Source organism: Pogona vitticeps, chromosome 3 (assembly GCF_051106095.1).
Source record: "Pogona vitticeps strain Pit_001003342236 chromosome 3, PviZW2.1, whole genome shotgun sequence".
Lineage (NCBI taxonomy): Eukaryota > Metazoa > Chordata > Lepidosauria > Squamata > Agamidae > Pogona > Pogona vitticeps.
The window spans coordinates 145,253,497-145,278,465 of record NC_135785.1 but is presented as its reverse complement, the minus strand read 5'-3'; the positions used below and the strand labels follow the sequence as shown (position 1 = coordinate 145,278,465).

Genomic DNA, 24,969 nt, shown 5'->3' with positions numbered 1-24,969 from the left:
TCCTTTCATTACATCTAAACAAGCTGATGAATCCACCCATCCCCATCTCGCACCTTCCTTCCCGCCTTAATTGGAGTTTTCCCTCGTGCTTGTAGTCACCTCCAGTGGAAGCAGTCATCCACAAGCGTAAACAATAAAGCAGCCTTACCTCTGATCTCTAAAAGAACTGATTTACAAGTGGCGCAACCAAGGACGGTAGCAGGGATAGGTGGCTTACAATCGTGCAGTTTGAGGTTCGGCTGCGGGGGTGGTAGGGGTAGCGCTCCTCATGCTTGCCCAGGGAGAGGTCTCCCCATGCCAGGCACGTGTGCCATAGGTTTGCCATCAAACCTATATTGGAAGCCGCCTAGAGTGGCCTTTTAGACCAAATGGGAGGGGTATAAATCAAATAAATAAAATAAAAATAAATAAATCACAGCCCTGAGGTGATTTCTCTATATTTTTAATTTGCAGTCTGTACACATTTTTCTTGTCATATTTATCCTGCTACTCGCTCATTTTAGCAATTGAAGAATTGTTTCGAATCACTGCAACCTAAGTGGCCATCGTCTCTCCACCCAGCTCCCTGTGACATCGCTGTTTTCTCCAGCATTCATTGTACAGGACTTCGGCGGCGGCCGAACACAACACAAACACCGAGCCAGAAGCACAGGTATCTTCCAGACACAAACAAGGAACATTTGCGGTCATTTATTGTTGGTAGTGCAGTCATCTTCACGCGCTGCAATGAGATCATAAGCTCGCAGAAACAGGCGCACGGGCGCGTACACAAAAACAGCGAACAAACAAACGCGGATGGAGCAAAAAGAAAACTAGCCCGGAAAAAGAAAGAACACTTTTCCCAACCCCGCCTTCAAAAGGTATCACGCATGCGCTGTAACATTAACCCAAAGCATGTCCTCCCCCCCAAAAAAACCCGAAAAGAAAGGGGAAGAGGGTGGGGCATTACAAAAGAAGATTCTGCACAGGCGCAGTCAAGAATAGATATCAGCGTTTTGACATACGGAAGAGGAGGGGCGGGAGGAGAGAGAGAGCGCGCGCCCCCGGCGTGGTTCCTGGCGCCTCGCCTCATCCCAGGCCAAAAGAATTGCAAGCTTCTTTTCTCCGCCTCGCGCGCCCTCTTTCTTCTCTCGCCCCCCCCCTCCGCCCGCCGGCTTCTCCCCCGTTTCACTCTCTCGCTCGCTGGCGCGCGCGCGCCCGAGGACAGTGGGCGGGGCCGAAGGTCCGTCAGTCAGCGCAGTCCGTCAGTCAGAGGCTGCCGGCCGAGCGTGCTGGTTGTGTTGGCTGGCTGCGCGTCTCCCTATGGCAGCAGCAGCAGCAGCAGCAGCAGGAGGGCCGCTGAGGCGCTGAGGAGAGGCGGAGGGAAAAGGGTGTCGGTCCGCCTGGGCGGAGCGTGAGGCGGGGGGCGATGAACGCGGCAGCATCTGCCGCCGCCGCCGCCTGTACGGTGTCTGAGCCGGGTGGCTTCTTCCTTTTCCCGACTGGAACCGGCGAAGGCGGGGAGCCCTGCGTGGCCATGGGGCCCGGCGAGAGCGCCGCCGGGTTTGGGGCGCTGCTGCCGCCGCTGACATCTTCAGGGCTTTCCTCCCCACCCGGCGGCGGCGGCGGGGGCCGCTACCAGCTGCTGTTGTCGGGCCGGGCCCTGGCCGAGCGGTACCGGAGGATTTACACGGCGGCGGCGCTGAGCGAGCGGGAGCAGGCAGGCCACCCGGGCAGGTACGAGCAGCAGCAACAGTCATCCTGAAGGGTGGTGGTGGTGGTGATGATGCGCCCACACCCCACTAGCCCAGCAGAAATATCCGGGCGGCGGGGCAGTCCTGGTGTTTAATTTGGCTCCATTATAGTCACCTGGGCAGATTATGTGGCCCAAGTGCGGCACCTCACTCGTCTCTCTCCCTCCCCCCCCCCGTTAAATCTAAAACGGGAGCCCTCTTCCCGTTTACCGGAACCTAGTTTTGCAGGGACGGAACAATAATACTCTCCTCCAACCCCACCCCATTTGTTATTTTCCTGGTAAAAAATGCTGTTTCCATTGTCCTTGCGAATTTTGCTCTTCTGATAAGATTAGCCGGCCTTTCAGTTTGCAGCCGAATTTGTAGGGACAATAAAATAATATGTGTATTATTGTGAACGTTGGCTTTGACACGCGGGAGACAGAAGTAAAATTCCATTGTGTTCAGTTGTGCTTATTCTCAGGTAGTTGGGTGCAGGCATTTAGATTAGGATAGGTATTATTTTCCTGTTGCGAAGAGTCCCTTAAATTTGTAAGTATCCGGTTAGAGAATCCATATCATCTCAACATGAACAGACAGTGAGGTGATAATAACCTATTACCTTCATGTATATGTGGAGTAGGAAGTGGTTTCCTTTCCTTTTCTTAAGGCCCATGTGCTGCTACAGGCAGAGTTCTACATCCTGTGGGAAACATCTAGATACAGAACAGGATAGCTTGTATTAAGCATAACATTACTTGTGTTTACTCAATTTTTTGCAGCACTGTAGCATTTTCCAAGCAGGTTACGGGCGACCATAGTCCACTTCATGTCGGGCATTAAAGCAGTTCTACTACTCTTATGGCAGTCCCCCATCATGTCATCTGAATCTATGTGTGCTTAGTGCATACAACTAAGAGAAGAAGAGAACTGATTTTAGTATTGGGTAATTCCTAATGAGAATTTGCATCTTAGTACTGTTGTTAAGCAATTCACTGTAAATTTGTCTGAATTAAAGTTTGAGACCTAGGTTGTATGCAGCTGCTGCTCTTTTCATTTAACATAGGATTACCTGCTGGGGAAGTGCATGTAGACGAAATTAAGCAGAATGTAAAATCTTCTTAGATTTGTCTCTGGATTGCTTTAGGAAATCTGCTCTTGCTTCCCAGCATGGATTTTGTTAAATCCATGAAGGTTTTGAATTGACAAAGCATTTTTCACAGATATCCTTCAGGAAGAAAGAAGCTGGTTTAGAATTAAATGAAGAGTTTTGGAATAAGTACTTCACTTATTTCAGTTACATGTTATCTGAATTTAACATGCTGTCTGTAAAGACCTGTCAGCTGGGATCAAATTGCCATTTTTTTAGTTTTGTCAATGTGAACTTGTGTTAGCATCCAGATTAGATGAAAATTGGAGATGGATTACTTATTTTTTATGTTGAGGTATCTTACTCGGTAACTTAAAACTTTTGAAATAACTGTTAATAGTCATGTGTCATTACCAGAAATCGTTGTCTCTTACTATAGTAATTAATGTCTAAAGAAAGACAAGCTAGGGGGTAACATCCATTTTCTGCCATGCAGAATGTGTTATTTAACTAAGTGGTGGTGAAATAATCATTTAAAATTTTATAATACCTTCTTTGTTTATACAACCCTATAGAGGTGTGTGGTAATCTACTTTGTAAAATGATTAGAAATAAGGATCTCAAGAGATTTCTGCCCTTAGTACTTTACAGATCTCTTGGTGGGGTGGGGGGGGAGGAAGAGTACTGCCAGTAAGAAAGGGGTGAATGCAGACAAGTGGGAAATATGAAATCACTGAAGCAAACTTTTTCCTATTGTAGCTAAAGTTCAAATGTCTGGGGAAGAAGAATGGGATTGAAGGATGATTTTTCTAATACTTTTCATTCTCACAGAGTGGCTACTTTGGGAAGAGACTACATCTAAGTACATGTCACCAGGTTCTCCACATTTTTGGCAGATAAACTGCGTACAGTATTTTATCAGAGCATAACTAAAGATCTTTAAATGCTTATTAGGTTAATGAATATTGGTCTACATTGATTGAGGAAGACTTTATCAACTTGCCTTTGGATTTCTAAGTCAGCATATTTTATTTTACAATCACAAGCAATTCTGTATCCAGCTACTAAATTGTTTCTCTGTTTGTTTGTCTTGCTCCAAGAGGGGTTGGCATCAAAGGCAAGGTTTTGGCAGTTAGAGATACAAAACAAGCCTAGCCAGAAGAGTCCCTAATTGGGGTAAAATGCAATGCAGATTCCTGCTAGGAATCCAAGGGAAAATCCTAAAGCAATCCAGAGTCAAGCCAGTGCAATTCTGTTAGGAAAGAAATAAAAAGGGTCTAAGAAGTATAATTAATCTAGAAGTCATGTGCAATAGCATCTGGAGCAGGAAAAAAAACATTGTCTCCAGCAGAACTCTTGGTCCCACACAGAACTGCTGAAGCCCCACTAAGAGCTCAGCTGTAGGCATTTGGCCAGCTAGGAAGGAGCTCAGCCACAGGATTTGTCCTGTTGGTTTCCCTGGAAGTTAGAGCTTTCCTTAAAGGAGACTGCCAATTGTCAAGGGAGCCTCTCCCACCCCACAGAGTTTTCCCCATCTGTAGTTGGCACTGTTCTCATGGGTTGAGCAGCACTCACACATTTTGTCTTTAGCTTTTTGGGCCCCTGAGGTTCTGCAGGAGATAGCTGTATCAGTCAGGTTTAAAGGTTCTAGTTCATCCTCACTGGAGGACTTGTCTCATGGGACTATTGCAGTTTTATTAGGGTAAGCCTTACCACGTGTGAGAATGGATTCTGTATGCCATTAATTGTCTTTTATTTCATAGACTCGGATGTATTTGAATTGCTTTGTGTCCTTACTGGAGAGTTGGAAGTATTTTGCAGCTATTTACTTGTACTGTAATTGGGAATTTGGAAATAAATATTTTTCTTTATGACATAGTTCTTTTCTGAGAAGGTGTGGCTTTTTCCATCTTTGTTGAAAGCAGAAGATAGTATTTTAGATCCTTGCCTGAGACATCATTGGTAATAGGTTTTGGAGCTGCAAGTACCAAACTTCATAGAGTTGTCTGATTATTGGTCATTTGGCTGAACTAGGCTGGTACAGCAGTTGCTTTTAGAGAATGTGACATTTGTAGAGTTGCACAAATGGGACTGGGATAGTACAATGGACTCCTCCTTAAACAATGAAATTATTTTGTATGACACAGTAGAGGTGTTTTTGTGTGTTTTTGGACTTCATACTAGAAACCCAAATTGAACTATAGACCAATGACACCTGTAGATCCTCCCTGTCCCTCAAGAAGGGATTTCTAGTGTTTTTACCCATACTGTTGACCCATCTGGGCTTTTTATTTCCTGTTGCTTCCGGCTTTCTCTCTATATATTTTAATATATATAGTCCTTCCTTCCTTCCTTCCTTCCTTCCTTCCTTCCTTCCTTCCTTCCTTCCTTCCTTCCTTCCTTCCTTGTTTGTTTGTTTGTTTGTTTGTTTGTTTGTTTGTTTGTTTGTTTGTTTGTTTGTTTGTTTTTCCTGATTTGGGGTTTCTTTACTGTATCCTGATTTGGGTTTACTGATGCAGATTTGGGTTTCTTTACTGTAAATCCCAGAGTTCTTCTAGGAACTGAAATCCAAAAACATAAAAGAGCACACCCCTGTAATATAGTCGTGCCCCGCTTTACGATTGCCCCACATTACGACGAAACCGACATTTTTGCGATCGCTTTTGCAATCGCAAAACCATGGTCTGAATAGGCATTTTTCGCTTGCGATGATCGGTTCCCTGCTTCGGAAACCGATTCTTCGCAAAAATGATGATTTTCTTACAGCTGATCAGCAGTTTCAAAATGGCCACCAGGTAAATAAAATGGCTCCCCGCTGTTTTCTGGGACAGATTCCTCGCAAGAGAGCCACCAAAAATGGCCGCCCCATGGAGGATCTTTGCTGGACGGTAGTTTTTAGCTCATTGGAACGCATTAAACGGGTTTTAATGCGTTTCATTGGGTTTTTTATTTTTGCATTACGACGTTTTCGTTCTACAGTGATTTCGCTCGAACGAATTAATGTAATGCGAGGCACCACTGTACAGTAGATCTGCCATATCCTTAACTGTTCATTTTGAAAGGGGAAAAACAGCTGTTGTTGGAAGTGGGTGGAAGTGACAGAGTACAAGGTGATGACTTATTAGTTCCCCAGGTAAGTACTTAATTCCTAATCTCATGTGATGATACTGTTTCATGGAAAGTACAGGTTCCTTACTCTTTCTGCTGTTTATAAAATGTTTTATTACCCTTTTTCGAAAGATGATAATAATAATAATGTCTAATTTGGGTGCTTCCATTATCTTTAGTAGAATCTTCATTCTTTTTTCACATCTGCATTCTTTAGACCAAGTTACAGTTTTTATGATAATGTTTTTGCTTTGTGTCCACTGTGTGTTCCTGAGTGCTCTATGCATGTTGTAAATATATGGCAAGGCACACTTGCTGGAAGACCATAGTTGGATGCTTGTCTCTGATATAAACCTGTTGTATGTTTTTATATGAAACATTTTAATGAAACCGCACCTGAGAACCTATTGTCACTTTCTTTTTTCTTCTAGGAATAGGGCAGTAATGCATATTTCAGTCATTTCATGTCTGTGACACTCAGGTATAGGACAGTAATCAGACTTTACTACTTCCATGATGATGGTTCAAAGTTTATGTACATTTTTCCGTTAGTTAATTTGAATGCCCAAAACAGATTAGTTTGACAGAAGAATTGTGAAGTGTCACCCTAGTAAAACAGTGGTGTATTACTTCTTGGTTCTCTGTCTACTTTGAGCATTTTAATTTAGTAGTTTCTTGCTAGTTTGTTCCCCTTCTTCCTGTAGCACTCTCTCCACTACTTCTCATACCGTTCTGTGTGCCCAGCAGGTCACTGGAGCCAACAGAACTATTTTTTCTCCTTCTTTGTTTTCTTTTGTGGAAGTATCTCTTAAATTGAGTTATGCTCACATAGCCTCTACTTGTTGTCTACTCTTACCTCTTTTAATGGTAGAAACAATTATAGAATAATATCAATGGCAATACTAAGTTACATATCACTTTTTAAATGTTTGCTTAAATGTTATAGCATCTTTACTTACTGTCCATCTGCAAGCAGTCGAAGACCTTTCTTTTCAGGCAAGCTTTTCCTGAATGACTGGTTGCTTGACTGCAGTTTTTTAATGGATTGTTGTAACTTACTGCTTTGAATGTGTTTTTGTGTTGATTATGTTTTTAGTATGGTATTTGTTTGATCCTTTTTAATATTTGTACATTCACTGTTGTTAGCTTTATTCACTATTGTTAGTCTTGTAATGATTTAAGCTGCCTTGGGTCCTTGTAAGGAAAAAGGTGAGGTAAAAATATTCTAAAAAAAAGGAATGAATGAATGAATGAATGAATGAATGAATGAATGAATGAATGAATGAATGAATGAATTTCTGCTCTTCTAGCCTGTAGGATGTTGAATAGAGAGGTTAAGGCTTTGAAAATCACTTGGAAAAAAATAAGAAAAAGGGTTTCTTCTGTTTTTTTTTCTTCCCAGCCTGATGTGTTTTCTTGCACATGAGTTAAAGAAAAGCTTTGTAACATTGCTACAACTATTTCACACAGCTGAACATTTCTTATGTAGAAGATTTAAGGGTAATAGTAATTATTACAGTATTATTATGCTTGAGTTATACTGTTAAAGGCCTAGGATTTCAGACTGGAAAAGTGTTTTCAAATGGTGCAGAATACAAAATTTCTTTAGGTTGCTAATCCAGGAGTGCAGTAAGACACCAAGAGATCTGGGGCAGAATATTCATTTGAGGCACCTTTTCGCACTTTGCATCGTTATCAGTTTTTCACATTAGCTGAAAAAATGCCCTGCATTAATAGTTTCCAAAATGAACTATCTTTGATACTACAACAGTCAGATTTTATGACTAACTTTAAAGAAAATTTTACATGCCATGAAAACTCCTTAGGGAATAGATAATACATCTTTCTTTCTCATCTATTTTTCTGCTTTTCTTGAAGTAATCAAAAGATATTTCAGAAAATTTCATTTTTTGGGCAGAACAGATAATGATGTATATCTTGATTAAATCATTGTGGAGCATAACTTATTTTTAATATAGGCTAAGATCCAGGTCTATAGAGCCTGTGTCCTGAGCACACTCCTGTACTGCAGTGAGTCCTGGAGCCTTCATGCGAGGCAGGAGAGAAAACGGAACACGTTCCATATGCATTGCCTCCGACGCATTTTTGGTATCACCTGGCAGGACAAAGTTCCAAATAGAGTAGTCCTAGAACGAGCTGGAATTTTTAGCATGTATACACTACTGAAACAGCAACGTCTACGTTGGCTTGGGCACGTCGTGAGAATGGCTGATGGTAGGATTCCAAAGGATCTCCTGTATGGAGAATTAGTGCAGGGAAATCACCCCAGAGGGAGACCACAGCTGCGATACAAGGATATCTGCAAGCGGGATCTGAAGACCTTGGAAATGGACCTCAACAGATGGGAAACCCTAACATCTGAGCGTTCAGCCTGGAGGCATGCGGTGCATCACGGCCTCTCCCAATTTGAAGAGACCCTTGTCCAGCAGGCTGAGGCAAAGAGGCAGTCACAAAAGCAGCAAAATCAGGGAGCTAGACGGGGTACAGATTGTACTTGACCTAAGTGTGGAAGGGATTATCACTCTCTAATTGGCCTTCTCAGCCACACTAGACGCTATTCCAAGTCCTCCATGCAGAGCACGATACCATAGTCTCTCGAGACTGAAGGATGCCTATAATCAGTGGTTCTTAACCTTTGTTACTCAAATGCTTTTGAACTGCAACTCCCAGAAACCCCAGTCAGCACAACTGGTGAAGGCTTCTGGGAGTTGCAGTCCAAAACTCCTGAGTAACCCAAGGTTAAGAACCAGTGCCTATGATGATGAGTATGGAGAATACACTTTCCAGCCAGAAACATTTCAATCAGTTCCTTGTTATAAATTATCTTCAGAACTGCTGTGTTTAGTAATCTCCGGTTCATTGTCATATTCCTCTGTGGCAGATGTTCTAAAACCTTTTTGCATAATATTCCCCTTTTGTATCATGCTCTCCCTTCTGGATTTTTGAGGACATTTATGCCTCCTCTCTTTTCCTTCAACACCAATTCAAGCCCTCAGAATTTTAAATTTCTAATTTCAAAAATATAATTACAGTTAAAAATAAACACAAGCCTTAATGAAATTATTGTAAACTAAAAATAAATCACAAATGTGAGAATGTTGGGCAATAGTTTATAACAGAGATAGAATGCAAGAAGGTGTTTGTTTAGACAGAGGTGGACTGCTTCTCAAGGCACTGTTTGTAAAAGATTGTAAAAGCATGGGAGATTAGGATTAAAAAGGATATTTTTGTATAAAATCTCGCAGTTGCTGTGTCTCTCCCAAGGTCTGATCTTATGATAAAATTTCCTGGGGAGGTACCAGCAGAGTGTGATTTTAAAATGAGCCAGTGACAGCTATTCATGTTAAAGGGTGTGGCAGTTGAAGCTCATGTTTTAACTTGTTTTGCTTCACTTGTTTCAATATCATTTGATTTTTCTTCAGCTATTGTGGTGCCTATTATATGTAGCAATATAACATCATAATGTCTGAGGCATTCTGGGACTTGTAGTAAAAAAAGAGAGGAGCTTTTCCAAGCTCTGGTGATGGTGCAGCAGATGAAGAAGGTGAAGCAGGAAAAGGACATTTTCTTCTGGTGTGAAAGAGTTGATTTGGCCCCACATAAGTGTGTGTTATGACTTTTGTCTCTCTCACTGGCTCTCATGCAGTATTTCCACAAGTAGGGAGGGAGCCCTTGGGAAACATCACTAATTACATAGATTCCTGTGCTTGAGTGGTGGAGGAGGAAGGAACAGGAGGGAAGAAAAAGAGAATTGCCCTGCATTCCTGTCACAGATATGGAGATGGAAATAAGCAGCATTAGGAGGTGATGTTCAATAATAGACAGAAAGCCTGGCTGCTGCTCTGCTCTGCCAGATGAAATCATATGTCTTCCATCAAAGGGAATCTTTTTCCTCTCTTCAAATGTTTGTTGGGGTGGAGGGGGGGGGACTGCAGTCATGGTGTGGTGGCCTCAACAGTCACCTCTGTTAGGGTGTGTTGGCACTGCATGTGCAGTGCATGATTAGCATGTGGTGGGGCTGTTTCTGTTAATTTTCACCTGGCCCCATCTCTGTTGTGAGGATGCCTCAACATCCTCGTACTTTACTAAAAGAAGCAGCAGCAAGAAGGAAAAGATCTGCAACTCTTGAATGCCTGTGTCTGCCTGTTACCAGTCCAGTTGCTATTTAGAGAGTTGTGCCCACTCACCTTTTGTCTCAAGATCATGAACTCTGTATAGTCCTCATCCCAGCTCTTGCTTCTCCTGCTATCACAATCCACCACGCCTGTGCCCCGTCCTGTCAGGATCTTCAGGCGTCTCCTTGAAATTTCTTCAAAACCACCAGCACCTTATTTGGGAACTTGTTCTGTGAAGCATAAAAAAAATACATTAAATTTTATTTAGCAAATAAAATCCTTTAGTTTGGAGGACAGTGAAATTTGCAAATCATTTGAAAGCTCTCACTAAAGCATTTTTCTCTTTTTCCAGATTACTGTGATTTTGGGAAGAATAATCCAGTGTGAAGTGATGGGCTTTTAAAAATCTTTATGGATCCCAAGTTAACGGGATTCTGGAAAAAAAAAGAGTTAGCAACATGGCAGTAGGACCATTGTTGACTAGGCCCCCTCTATGTGTGAAACTCAACACATAAACAAAGCTTATGGCTGTTTCCACCTGGGTCTTTACTGAAGAAGCCTTGGATTTGGAGGCTTAAATCGAGAATTAACCTTAACTACTATAGACCACTGATTCAGTGAACTTTAGAGCTTAACTACATAGGAAAAAATGCAAAAAACTACGAGTTTGGGTTAGGCTGCTTCACATTTTTCCCATTGATCATGTGGTGCAATAGGAAATGGGAATTGGCCTGGAGTTCCACAGCTCCAGCTGTATTTCTTCTGCACTAGAGACCCTTCTACTTTTTTAAAAAATGTATCATTTTGCTTCAGTTCAAAGTTGTAATGGCTTTAAATCAATGCAGAAAGGAAAGATTGACTGACCGCATTCACACATACACACAGCAGTGCTTTAGCAAAGTATCTTTGTTGTCACCTCTTGCTTCATGGGAAGGACAAGGAGAGTGTTTGCACGTATCCATAAATGTACACACAAGCAGAACCAGCACCTGCCTCTCTTTGGAAGTTCTCTCTCCTGAAACACTTGTTTATTTTTTTTTAACAATTTCTCCTTGATATGAGCTCTTGTTTATTTATTATTTTTATTATTAATTTTTGAAGCTTAACCAGTTCTAGTGGCTGGCAAGATAAGTAAAGAAATGAGTGACTGAGGGAGGAAAGCCTTCTTAATGTAGTTCCTTTGAATCATGCCAGCTGTAGGCCCTTCTGATGGAATTGCAGTTAGAAGGCTTCTCCACCCCTCTATCTTTGTGGCCACTTATATTGAAGATAACTGAATGCCCTAATGTAATTTCACAGTGAGAGAATGCGAGTTAATTCACATTTCCTTAGCTGAGCAGTTGCACTCTTACACAAGTGATGACTTACTAGTTTCTCATGTTGGAAAATACATGTAGGCTGGCACAACATCAGTGAGTACATCAAGAGTGAGCAAGCAGCTTGTTTCAGTTCACTTTCTGGAGTCCATGATGTTTAAAGAAAGAAGGTTAAGAATGAAAAGCTATTGTTCTAGAGATAGTGAGTCTAATTAGGTGATCAAAAATATACAGAGTGTAGTTTTGATAGGATAGTGCAGTGGTTCTTAACCTTTTTGAAAGAAACGCCCCCTTGAGCTATTGAGGAAGTTATCATCGCCCCCCTCCCTGAGGTGATGATATCTTACCCACCCTCCCACTCACCTACCTAGTCTCCCTCCCCACCCGGGTGCGAGGCAGCGCTTCACGGGGCGAGGATGAGGACCCAAGAGACCCTTTCCTTCCACCCGATCCACACTCAGTGCTCCCCTAAAGGAGAAAGGCGAGACGTGGCAGGTAGAAAGAGCTGGATCATCTGGCGGCAGCAGCAGCACTGGATCTACTGCCAGCACTGCGGCTGAGGTCGCCTTCATAGGTTTGGCTCACTCCAGCGCCCCCCTACCGCCCCCTTCTGTTCGTTCGCCCCCACACCGCCCCTTTTCGTTCTACCGCCCCCCTGAAAAATGAAATCGCCCCCTGGGGGGCATTATTGCCCACGTTAAGAACCACTGGGATAGTGTATTCAAAGGGTTGTGGTAAACTGTGAACACAGTATTGGCTCTGGACAGTTAATTCGATGTATACTTACTGTGATAACTGCATTTTGATCATGTGCATGTTTACTCAGAAGCCAGTTTCATGAATCCTGTGGGTCTTATTCCCAGGGAGTCAGTGATAGTATTGTGACTTTAATTTTACCAATTATAAATGGCATAGAAGTTGTCTAGTTCTAAGGGATATTTACACAACTGCTAGGTCATGTCACTACTGGCACACAAAAAAAGGAACAGGTCACCTTTGTGGTTAGTTTCATGATAGAAAATAACAGCAGTGATGTGCTCCATGTCTGTTCTATTCACACAAAGTCATTTGGTACACTTCTATAAGGACTCTTTCATTTAGTTGTTCTCAATTTTAAAGCATTTGTAGTGGGTGACCTTGGGCACTCAGGAAGGGTGTAACTGCATATCCCACTGACCCTCCATGTGCCCCTACCGAGCATATTGGGCAGGCAGACAGTTGATCCCTTCCCCTCAGGTATTACCCTGAAGTAAACTCTTTGAAGGAGATGAATGGAGAGGCCCAGAAGGACGGGAAAGCAAGAAAGGTGGGAAAAATGAGTTTCCTCCCAGAAAGAGAATAAAAGGGAGAGAGAGGAAGTGCATAAGGCTGAAGATTGGGCATGTACCCCAAGATAAGAGTGAGGAAGAGTCAGACACTGCTTTGTTTGCTGACCTTGCAGCATTATGAGGTAGTCCTTAAGTTCTTTCCTTCCCTGTTCACTGCCTAAGGGGCTTGAGGATCCTAAGGAGCCTGGAAGGGCCAAGACCAGAACAAGGGCCATTCATACCTGAGGCTAAAGGTCCAGTGCAGTTAGAAAACTTAACCCCCACCCAGCAATGTTATTAGTGCTATGGGTCGCAATTTAAGTACCTGCATCAAGTAGCAAGAGACATCCAAGAAGGAAGACTGAAAGTTTCAAAGCTATGGCTATTGTACAGACTGTATGGATGTGGAATGTGATGAAGGTAACCTTGCCCTGTCTTCTGAGGAGAGACTTGGTGAACTAATGATAATTCCTGAGTTCTCCGGTTAACCCAGAGAAAAGACCTGTGTGGTGGGGATATGGTATAAGTAATTCTTAGTAAAATGTTTGTTGGCTGAATACTGATTTTGTGCTGCCTTCAGGAGCCTCGTGGCGCAGTGGTTAAAACTGCTGTACTGCAGCCAAAACTGCGCTCATGACCTGGAGTTCAATCCCATGTAGCCGGCTAAAGGTTGACTCAGCCTTCTATCCTTCCGAGGTCGGTAAAATGAGTACCCAGCTTGCTGGGAGAGGGGGGCAATGTGTAGTCCGCCTTATTAATTTGTAAATCGCCCAGAGAGTGCTGTAACCACTATGGAGCGGTATATAAGCAGCATGCTTTTTCAGTATGATGGACAACATAGAAATACAGTGGTGCCCCGCATAGCGACGATAATCCGTTCCGGAAAAATCATCGCTATACGAATTCGACGCTATGCGGAACAAAAAAGCCCATAGGAAAGCATTAAGACACGTTTAATGCGTTCCTATGGGCAAAAAACTCACCATTCTGTGAAATTCCTCCATATGGCCGCCATTTTCGCTGCCCGGTAAGCGAGGAATGGGTGCGAAAACACTGCGGGCGGCCATTTTTAAACCCGGTGGCCATTTTGGAACCGCCAATCAGCTGTTAGGAAAACATCGCTATGCGAAAATCGGTAAGCGAAACAGCTTACCGATCATCGCAAAGTGATGTTTTACCATTTAAAACATCGCAATACGATCGCAAAAACGATTGCAAAAAGCACATCGCTATGCAGATTCATCGTTAAATAGGCCGCCCGTTGTGCGGGGCACCACTGTATTGTTTGTGGTTCCTGTTTCCTCAGAAAAAGCGTACCCCTTCAGAGGCATTAAATTTAAGATTGTATTCAACTTATCATAGTTATAAAAGAAGTCATTTGTTGAGAGATTAAGAAGCTGATTGTAGTATGTGTACTTGGGGAACAAGTTGTACCAAATTCATGAAGTCTTACTGCTTAGGAAGTGAACTTTGGGGTTTAGATATTATGATTCAAATGTGATTTGATGTTACTATGTAACTTTCTAGTTGCTGTTATTGGGTCTTCTACAAAAATGTAACATGAGAGTCTTTGGCACCATTATGTCTGTCTCGAGGCTTTTATTTTGGTTTATTTGTTTAGTTGTATCCATGCATATACAGTACATGTGAATAACATAAGAGCCTATGAAAAATTTTATGGTTGTAAACTGATCAAAACCAAAAAATGCAGGAAGGTTCTGTTGGGAGAAGAATCTACCAGTTGTTAGTTAACATTCATTGTCCTAGGTAGTTTTTGGCAATTGTTCCCAGATTAATAGAATTCAAAGTATTTTCTTTTTATAACTCTGTATTTCCAATTCAGCTGTATAACAATCTTCTCTACATACAAAGTGAAATGAAACACAGAAGTTGCTTTTCTTTGATACTTATCCTTGGTCTTGTTGTTGATAAAACTTTGAGAGTCATGGATTATGTCACTGGGTTTTCTTTGTGTTACACATTCAAAAGTGGCTTATGAGTCCTTCCTTCAGCTGGTGCTGTGGGACTGTGCAGTTTCCTGAAGGCTGCACAAGTGGCAGTGCACATACCACTATGGACCACAAACACTATGGGTGAGCTTGGCTGACTTCTTCCCTGGGAGACAGTGTGGGGAATTAAGCTAGCAGTCCGTTGCTCTACAACCAAGTGCTTTAGCCCACTGAGCCATGTCAGCTCTAAAGGTTACAGTACCAGGACAAAAACTGTTGCACATTTGTAGTTCATCTCCTGCATTTTCAGAGTGCTGGGGGTTCAAATGTATTTGTATAGCCATCATGTAAGACTTCTGGACAATTAGCCAATTTGTAGCAAAAACAAAGGCTTGTAGCAAAAGTGTATTAAATTTGTTACGACTAGTCCACCAAATTCATGAAGCAGGTCCTTTGTTGACAGATATATAAAGATACTGTACATGGGTATGAATGGGGAAAATTTAAATAGTGAGGTCAAATGGTGATGTGATGTAAATTGACTATGACAGTTCAATTAAATATGGTAATGAAAAGCTTGAGTTGAAAATGGCCTGCACTGTCCACTTTGCAGCCTTTTTATTTGTTTCAGTTGTGGATCAATGGTTAATAGTCTAGGAAAGAACACATGTCATTTGATGATGTTATTAAAAAATTCAAATTTCATGCAGTGATTTATTGTTTTAATAAAATATTCAAGATCCGTCTAGTTTCTTAAGGATCCAAAATATTAATTATATATACTTACTTATTAGACTGTATGAAACAATATTTGCTATTTGACTGGAATTTATGTGTTTAACATGGAAGCAGAATAATATATCTTTGGATATATTATTTTACCCTTTATGAGATATAGTACACATATCACCCAGTAAATTTACATGCCATACAGTATATCATGTGAATTTTGAAAAATATTATATTTGTAATTTCATTATGTTTTGATTGATCTACCATTTTTAGATAATTGTAATTTGTTCTAAATTATAGTTACATTGCTTTCTTTTCTAAAATTACTTAGTAATATATTCAGAACATTGAGACTGGTTTGTAATTTATTTGCAAATACAATGAATAACACATTTATAGCAAGTTTCATAATCTATAAATTACATGATTTATTTTATTGAGAGTATGGAAAATATTTTCCACATATTATATATTTATGGCTCAGTGAGTTAGGTATGTGGTTGTGAAGTCAGAGACTGGGAATTGGCTTCCCTCTGTGCCTTCCAAGAGGAAGTCAGTCTACATAGCCTTTGGCAAGCTGCACAGTCCCAGAGCACCCAAGGACAAGGGATTGGTAAACCATATCTGAGTACTATAAAACCAGAAAACCTGGGAAGGGACTTGATTGCACAGAATTATTATTTACATATATGCTTATAATACTGTAATCATTTATCTTACTGTAATGGTCACCTAGGGTCAAACTGCAGGTGGTATTAAATGTGTCGTTTGACACTGTATTTTTAAAACTGTAATTATTAGTAGTTATTGGTGTTATTCATTTTGCCTATGTAAAAAATAGCTTCAGACACAGTTTTTTTAATACTAATACTGTACTGTAACATGAGAGGAAATGAATAACTCTTTGTGTGCCATCCTTTTTGTGCTGATCAGCTCCCCACCTCCTGGATGCTAGTGATTATAGTTCAAGAAAGTATCTGTTTCATAGCTTTATAAAGAAAGATTGAGAAATGCCAAGGAAACCTTATGTGAAATTGTTGGTAAATTAAAGTGGGGAAGTATATGGCCCCTGTACAGGTAATAAGAATTATGACATGAGTTCCACCCCGTCTGTCACAGCTCTTTCCATGTGTAGAAAGAAAACATTTTTATTACTTTAAGGTGGCCTTCACAGTTTTAGAACCCTGATCTAGCAGGGTTTTAAAATGCACAGGGAGCTCACAGGAATATTGCAGGCTTTTTATTACAAATGTAGGCCTCTGATCCCAGAATGGTAGTAGAGGTCATTGAGGATGTAACACAGGTGCAGAACTATGTAGTATCCTTCCACCTCCCCTTAATAATAAATGATTATGTGCTATCAAGAGATTCCAGGTTATGGTGGATGTTTTCAGAGTTTTCTAAGTATAGGGGCATTCAGAAGTGGCTTCTAGAGGAACTGTGAGACTGTGTAGCTTGCCCAAGACCATGTAGGCTGAATCTTTTCCTAGAAGGCACAATGGACAGTTGAATGGGAGAAAACCTACAACCCCTTGCTATTCCAAAAGTATCAATTTTAGAATTTTACAAAGTTTTTAAAATTCTGACCTTACCTGTGTGCCAAAAAATGATCAGGAGAGCAATATACATCTTCATGATTTTTCAGAATTTCCTTAAGCACCGTTACGGCATCAGCTTGTGGCACATTGGCATATGATCATATGACATTCATGGTTTCCAGTCATTTGTAAAGGGAATCTGACTTAATTCCTTAAATGGTTTCAAAAAGTGGCTGTCATCCTTCAAGTAGGATTCAATGTTAGTTGTAAAAGGTTTTAGGGAAAAATTCACCCATGCAGATAATGGTTCCACAACCACAGGTAGTTGATTTTTGTATAAGGCAATATGCTAAAATCTTACTGGATATTTCACCACTTTCCCAGTACAGTGGTGCCTTGCTTAACAATGTTAATTGGTTCCCAAAAAAACATCGCTATGGGAAAACATCGCTAAGCAAAACACCATTTCCCATAGGAATGCATTGAAAACCGGATAATCCATTCCAATGGGAACGGATTACCATCCATAAGCGAAAATCGCCATAGGAAACATTGCTAAGCCAAACAATGTTTCCCCCATTGGAATGTATTGAATAGGTTTCAGTGCATTTCGGTGGTTTTGACAGGTCCATTTTCGCTATTTTTAAAGTGTCTTAAAATGTTCAAAAACTGTTTTAAATGCTTTGGATCGTTAGTGCACCTTGTAAAACTTTTGCAAACTTAATTTGGCTTTGTTCTGAGTCTTTGTTAATTTTTGGTGAATTTCCCCCCCCCCTTTGGAATGCATTGAACTGTAGGTTTGACAGCTGACCCATTAAAATACATACATGTAATAGTTAAATTAAATGGAAGCAATTAAAACATTTCAAGACAGCAAAAACAGTTGAAATTTTATAAAATAGATTACCCATACATTTTTTATGACAGGGTTAGGCAGAGGTCGAGATTTTTTTTCGAATTCTTTGAGCAGAGAGAAGGATTCGGTGGTTATCTTGTTTGTGTTGCTTAATAAATATTTTGTATTCCAAATCAGACTCCTACCTGGTAAGACATTCATTATGGCCTTGAGGAATTTGATAAACTAATTTGTGTAAAAATTACACTCAAAAAGGACGTGCTTCAAAGTTTCAATTTCTCTATCCTTACAAGGGCACAATCTTTTTTCGTAAGGGGTGCCAGAATATCACCCATCAGAAATTGCGGATTGGAGACAGTTAAATCAGGATCTTGAGAAGACGTGCCTGTATTTTGGGGTAATCAAATTCTCTAAATACCTAGCACTTTGGGAGAAATTATAGTTTAGGCCAAGGTGCAAGATGGAGCATGTTTATGATGTTATATTTCAAAGTAGATAAATTCCCCCTTTCTTTTGAACTTCTGCTTATAAGAAGCATAGACAATAATTACAATAAGCTGAAAGATTTTATGTCTGTCATTCGCACACTTGCATAATTTCTAAATCTTAATCATTATTAAAATAGTTATTGAAGCAACTATCTATGTTTTTTGCTTCTCAGTGTTTTTTTGCTACTCAGTGTTAAGTAAAGAAACATTGAATATCCAAGATCAGTGATCTGGCATAGTATGTGAATTGAACATTTTTCAGTATAGATGAATGGTTGGAAATACAGTGGTGCCTCGCTTAGCGAGTGCACCGTATAGCGATGTTTCCGTATAGCGATCCCTTTTTCGGGATCGCTATACGGAAACATACCCGATCTTCGCAATGGGGCAAACTCGCATTGCGAAGATCGGGTATTGCGGCGGCCATTTTGGAGCCGCCGAACAGCTGTTCGGCGGCTCCAAAATGGCCGCCGGAAGCCCGGAAATGGCTGCCGGCAGCCGTTTTCACGCCCTGCCCTTGCTTAGCGAGGGCGCGAAAATGGCTGCCGGCAAGGGGAATCCTCGCTGAACGAGTAAGTAAGCAAGGTATTGGAACGCATTAAACTACTGTATTTTTTGCACCATAAGACTCACTTTTTTCCCACAAAACAGGGGGGTGGAAAGTCTGTGCATCTTATGGAGTGAAGAAAACAGATTATATTTTCCTGTTTTCTTCTCCTAAAAAATCGGTGCGTCTTATGGAAAGGTGCGTCTTATGGGTAAGTTTAATGCGTTTCAATACATTTTCCCTACCCGTTTAGCGACGATTCCGCATAGCAAGGGTTAATCCGGAACGGATTAACCTCACTATGCGGGGCACCACTGTATCAACCAAATCTACATTCAGTGTTATATTTAGAGGGGACAGAAAAGAGAGACTAGAAATAGTCTAATCAGAAACAGTTGTCATGTGCTTATGAAACAAATTACAATCTTTATCTGCTGGCTGTAGTTTCTGTCAAACATCAACCACCTGAGGTTCAGCTGTTCAAGGCTGAAATGTAGTTCTCGCCAAATAATATAACATATATGGGAACGTTTCTGTCAGCAGTTGACTCTAAAATATCATTTATGTAGCCCCCATCATTGGTAAATTGTATATAATATCTCCAATTTAATTAAAATGATACGTAAAGGGTGAATCCACATTTGGGCTAATTTAACCGTAACCATAATTTTACTGGCATAGAATCATAGAATAATGGAGTTGGAAGGGGGCTATAAGGCCATCACGTCCAAGCCCCTGCTCAATGCAGGAATCAAAGCAGATCTGACAGATGGTTGTCCACTTTTCTTTTGAATGCCTCCAGTGTTGGAGCGCTCACCACCTGAGATAATTGGTTCCATTGTTTTACTGCTGGCTGTTTTTCCTGATATTTATCCTAAATCTGGCTTCCTGTAGCCTCAGCCCATTATTACATGTCCTGGGATGACTGAGAACAGATCCAGCCCCTCTTCTGTATGGTTACTTTTCAAGTACAGTGGTGCCCCGCAAGACTATGATAATGCGTTCCATTGATATTGCTGTTTAGCGAAATCATTGTTGTGCGAAAAGCGTTTGCCCATTAGAATTCATTGAAACCTATTTAACCAATGAAGAAATAGTTGTCGTCGTGTGAAGATCGCCCATAGGGAAGCCGTTTTAAATCGCTGTCTTCCAAAGCAGTGCGGAAAACCCTAGGGAAGCCATTTTGCAGAGCCGCTGATCAGCTGTTGAATTAAACCGAACAATGACTGGCTGCCGCCGCAAGCCCCGTGTTGCCGATAGCCCCTAGTGGAAGGGAGTTCCTCCATGCCCACCTGGCCCCAGTTAATGCCCAAGGTACCTCCCCTCTCAACTCCGTCCGGGAGACTCCAACGCCGCGGTGAAAGGGAGCCTCTGAGTGCCCATGTGGCTGGCAAAACAAAGGCAACCTCCCCCTCTTGTCCCCCAGGCAGGGGAACCCATGCTCAGCGCTGGAAGGGAGCTCCTGAGTGCCCACGTGGCCGGCAAAAACAAAGGGAGTTGCTAGACGCGACCCATTTAGCAACAAGGGAACCTCCCCCTCCTGAGCCCCAGGCCAGGAAACTCCTGCTCAATGCTGAAAGGGAGCTCCTGAGCTTCCCAAGTAGCCCCGGTCGTCCCTGAAGCCACTTGCAACCCCCCCGCCGCTCCCCAGACGCACCTCTGGTAAGCGCCGCTTGGTGTGGGAGGGGAGGGAAGCCAAGAGGAGGGGGGAGCCGGTGCGCACTGTCCCGCTCGTGTAAGGAGGCAAGGGGAAATCCTAGGCTTGCCTCACTGTGCCTGGAAACCCCATTCGTGCGCGAAGCCACTCACGATCCCCCCCACTCCCCAGCTGCCCCTCGCCACCACCCCTATGCCTCCGGTAAGTGTCACTTGGTGTGGGAGGGGAAGGAAGCCAAGAAGAGGAGGGGAACTGGGCACGCTCTCCTACACTGGGGAAAAAAGGCCGGGAATCCTGGAAGGGGAACCAAAACGTTGTATAGCGTAATTCCCCCATAGGGAACACTGTTTTGCGAAACCTAGTCGTCATGCGGATTCGTCATTTTGCGAGGTCGTCGTCTTGTGAGGCACCACTATATTTGAAAACAAAATGCTATCAGATCACTGCCCAGTCTTCTTTTCTTAAAGTTAAACATGCCCAGTTCTTTCAGTCTTTCCTCATAGGCTTGTTTTCCAGTCCCCCGACCATCGTTGTTGCCCTCCTTTGAACTTGTTCCAGTTTGTTAGCATCCTTTTGTCCAGAACAGAACACAGTAATCTAGATCAGTGGTTCTTAACCTTTGTTACTCGGATGTTTTTGAACTGCAACTCCCAGAAACCCCAGCCAGCACAGTTGGTGGTGAAGGCTTCTGGGAATTGCAGTCCAAAACTCCTGAGAAACCCAAGGTTAAGAACCAATGATCTAGATGAAGCCTACCCAGTGCCGAATAGAGAGGGAACTAGTACCTCATGGGATTTGGAGACTATACTTCTCTTTATGCATCCTGAAATAGCATTTGCCTTTTTTGCAGCCACATCATACTGTTAGCTCATATTCAGCTTGTGATCTACAACAGAGGTCATCAACCCCCGGTCCGTGGCCCGGTGCAGTCCATGGCCTGAGCTGGACCGGGCCGCAGACAGACCTCCCCCTTGCACACACTCCCCTCCCCACAGCTGCTTTGCACACATGTGCGTGTGCCAGCGCTGGTGTGAGTGCTCCGCCATAACTTCATGCATGCATCTGAGTGCCTGCGCTCCTGCATGAAGGGGTGGGCGGGCGTGCAGGTGCCCCTATGCATGCATGAAGGGGTGGGGGAGCGCTCATGCTGGTGCTGGCACTGGCACACGAGAGCACGTGTGCACTTGCGAGGCCTACCCGCCTTCCTCAGAGGCTCAGCCGTTCTGTGGTTCCAAAAAGGTTGGAGACCGCTGATCTACAACAACTCTTAAGATCTTTTTCACATGTACTATTACTGAGCCAAGTATTTCCCGTCTTGTAACTTGTGTGTTTGGTTCTCTCTCTCCCCCCACCCGAGGTCAGGGGTTCCCAAACTGTGCATGGTGGCTCCATGGGGTGCTCAGGATCTGAGCCAGGGGTCCCATGGGAAAAGGGATGGAATATAGAGCTATGAAGGCCGCAGAGGAGCTGTGTTAATTGTAGACATGGGGATAAATAAAAAAAATATGAATCACTATATTGGTCAGAAATCACTGATTCATGTAATATTTGTCACTTGTATTTGTCAATTTGAGATGCCCTGGCAAATACAAAGTGACAAATATTTACCTTTTTTATTTGCCCTTTTGGGCCTGGGCTCAGAGAGGAAGCTAGGCTGCTGGAACAACTGTTTGCTCTCTCTGCTTATGGCCCCGCTGAACAGTTGTTTGGCAGGCCACTTTCTCTGCCTTCACAGCCTGCCCCTTTCCCATTGCCTCCCTACCTTGTCCTGTCATCATCACTGCCACTGGTGGAAAGGAAACCACCATTCTGGCAGGCTAGACTGATCTTTCTGCCTCTGCAAGCAGAGAGAGCCTGCTGGCATGGTTCTCCCCTTCTCTTGTTAGTGTATCAGTTAATCTTCATCTACAATTCCCAGGCATGTTGAAGTACTAGGAGAAGAGCTGCATATGTCACTGATTGTCAAGGTGGAAAGTTTTGTGTTTTTTTCCCCCTTTGGCATTGGATGAAAGCAATGGCATTATAGAAATAGTTCAACTGCTAATATTTATCAGAATTACAATTGTGTGCATTGCAGCGTCTGAAAGGCACTACAGCTGCAATAATCATATTCTTGAAGATGTGTGAATCAGTAGAAAATATTGGTCTGAGTTGGGACAAATTGAAAAGCATCATAACTGATCGTGCAAGAAATATGGTGGGAAGTAAAACTGGTGTAGTTGCGAAATCAGTGAAGAGATAATGAAATTAAATGGTACACTTACTGTGCAATATCACTGCATTGTCCATCAGCAAGCCTTTTGTAATAAGATTCTTCAGTAGGAATGTGTGATACATATTGTTATATCCAGTATTAATTTCCAGGCATCATGGCCTTACTCTTCATCGCCAGTTTCAAAATTTTCTCTCAGAGATAGATGCAGATTATGGAGATATATTATACCATGCAGGCAGAAGTCAAGTGATTTAGCAGACACAAATGTTTTTTTCAGTTTTGGTCATGAAGTTGATGTCTTTCTCAAGCAGAAAAGAAAAGTTCAAGAAGCACTTTCAGAGTCTGGATGGATTTTTGGTTTGGCTTTCTTCACTGTTATCTCAGACCATCTGAACACAGTGAATCTAAGGTTGCAGGGAAAGGGAAAGCTTGTGTGTGACATGTATTATGGATTGAAAGCTTTTTAAGCAAAACTAAACATTTTTGTGAAGCAAGTTATTGAAAATAACTTTTCAAACTTCTCATGCTGCAATGATTTAAAATTTGAGAAGGATGGGCATTTTTAATTCAGTGTTAAAAGTCACCTATTGCAGGTCGAATTCCAGGACAGATTAAGTGATTGCTATAAGCATGGTATGCTCTAGAGTGAATTTAAAATTATAAAATGATCAATATGAGAAAATGAATTTTGATCACCACTACATGGACGTATCATAGAATCATCATAGGGTTTGAAGGGACCTTGGAGGTCTTCTAGTCCAACCTCCTGCCCAAGGCAAGAGACTTCATACCATCCTGGACCTCATACCTTCCCGGACAGATTGCTGTCCAATCTTTTCTTGAAAACCTCCAACGATGGGGCACCCACAACGTCGGGAGGCAAACTGTTCCACTGCTTAATGATTCTCATTGTCAGGAAATTCCTCCTTATTTCCAGGTTGGATCTCCCTCTGATGAGTTTCCACCCATTGGTTCTTGTCCTACCCTCAGACGTAATGGAGAATAAATCGATGCCCTCTTTTCTTTGGATATTGGAGCCTCACTCTTCTCCTTGTTAAGCTAAACATACCTAGTTCTTTTAATTGTTCTTCATAGGATTTTGCCTCCAGTCTCCCTATCATCTTCGTTACTTTTCTCTACACCCCTTCCAGTGCCTCAGTATCTTTTGTATTGTGGTGACCAGAACTGGACACAGCACTCCCAAGTGCGGCCTCACCAGCACGGTATAGATACTATCACTTCCCGTGACCTTGATGCTATCCCCCTGTTGATGCAGCCTAGGACTGTGTTGGCTTTCTTGGCAGCTGCAGCATACTGCTGACTCATCCTTAAGTGGTGGTCCACCAGGACACCTAAATTCATCTCACAGGTCCTACTGTCGAGCCAGGTACCACCTATCCTGTACCTGTGCATCTGGTTTCTCCTGCCTAAGTGCAGGACCTTACTTTTCCTGCCCCTGAACTGCAGGAACGTTCAAGTCTGTCTAGATCCTTCTGAATGTTGAGTATCTTCCAAAATATTAGCAGTTCCCCCCAGTTTTGTATCATCAGCAAAGTTGATGAATGCTCCTTCAATCCCTTCATCCAGGTCATTTATGAAGATGCTGAAGAACACTGGGCCCAAGACACAACCTCGAGGGACCCCACTGCACATTTCCCTCCACGTAGATGTGGTTCCATTGAGGACCACACTTTGAGTTTGGTTTGACAGCCAGCTGCAAATCATGGATAAGCTGATTGGTCTGTAGTTTCCTGGATCCATCCCCCCACTTTTTTTGAAGATTGGAACCACATCAGCTCATTTCCAGTCCTTTGGCAGTTTACCCATGCTCCAGGACCTCTCAAAGATTTCATTCCGTGGTTCTGAGATCACATCCGCCAGTTCTTTTAGTAACATGGGATGTAAACCATGTGGTCCAGGAGACTTGAACGCATTCAAAGCAGCTAGGTGTTCTTTTACCACTTCCTTACCTATTTTGACCTGCTTCCCTCTCCTGCTTTTGACAGGGTGGACCAATTTTTCCTTTTGCATAAATACAGATGCAAAAAAAAATAATAATTAAGCAGTTCTGCTTTCTCCCTGTTGCCTGTCACCTTCTTGTCATCTTCTCCCACTAGTGGGCCAACCATTTCCTTGACTTTCCTCTTGCTCCTTACGTGTTGAAAAAACTTTTTCTTTTAATTTTTGGCATTTGTTGCAATTCTTAGCTCATTCTGAGCCTTAGCCTTCCTGACTCCATCCTTGCAGATTCTAGCTATTTGTTGTTATTCTGTTCTAGTTATGAGCCCCCTTTTTAGTTTTTTATACTTATCCTTTTT

At 42.4% G+C, this 24,969-nt stretch overlaps 1 protein-coding gene across 31 annotated transcripts in view; it reads left to right on the top strand.

The window, feature by feature from the left end:
• The first annotated feature begins 1,270 nt into the window (after window positions 1-1,270).
• MYCBP2 (MYC binding protein 2) overlaps window positions 1,271-24,969 on the top strand; it is a 251,648-nt gene continuing 227,949 nt past the window's right edge. For all 31 annotated transcript variants that reach the window (XM_078390789.1, XM_078390788.1, XM_078390804.1 and 28 more), the window contains exon 1: window positions 1,271-1,716. In XM_078390789.1, the coding sequence (XP_078246915.1) occupies window positions 1,409-1,716 (308 nt within the window). In that variant the 5' untranslated portion in view covers window positions 1,271-1,408. The remainder of the gene's footprint in view (window positions 1,717-24,969) is intronic.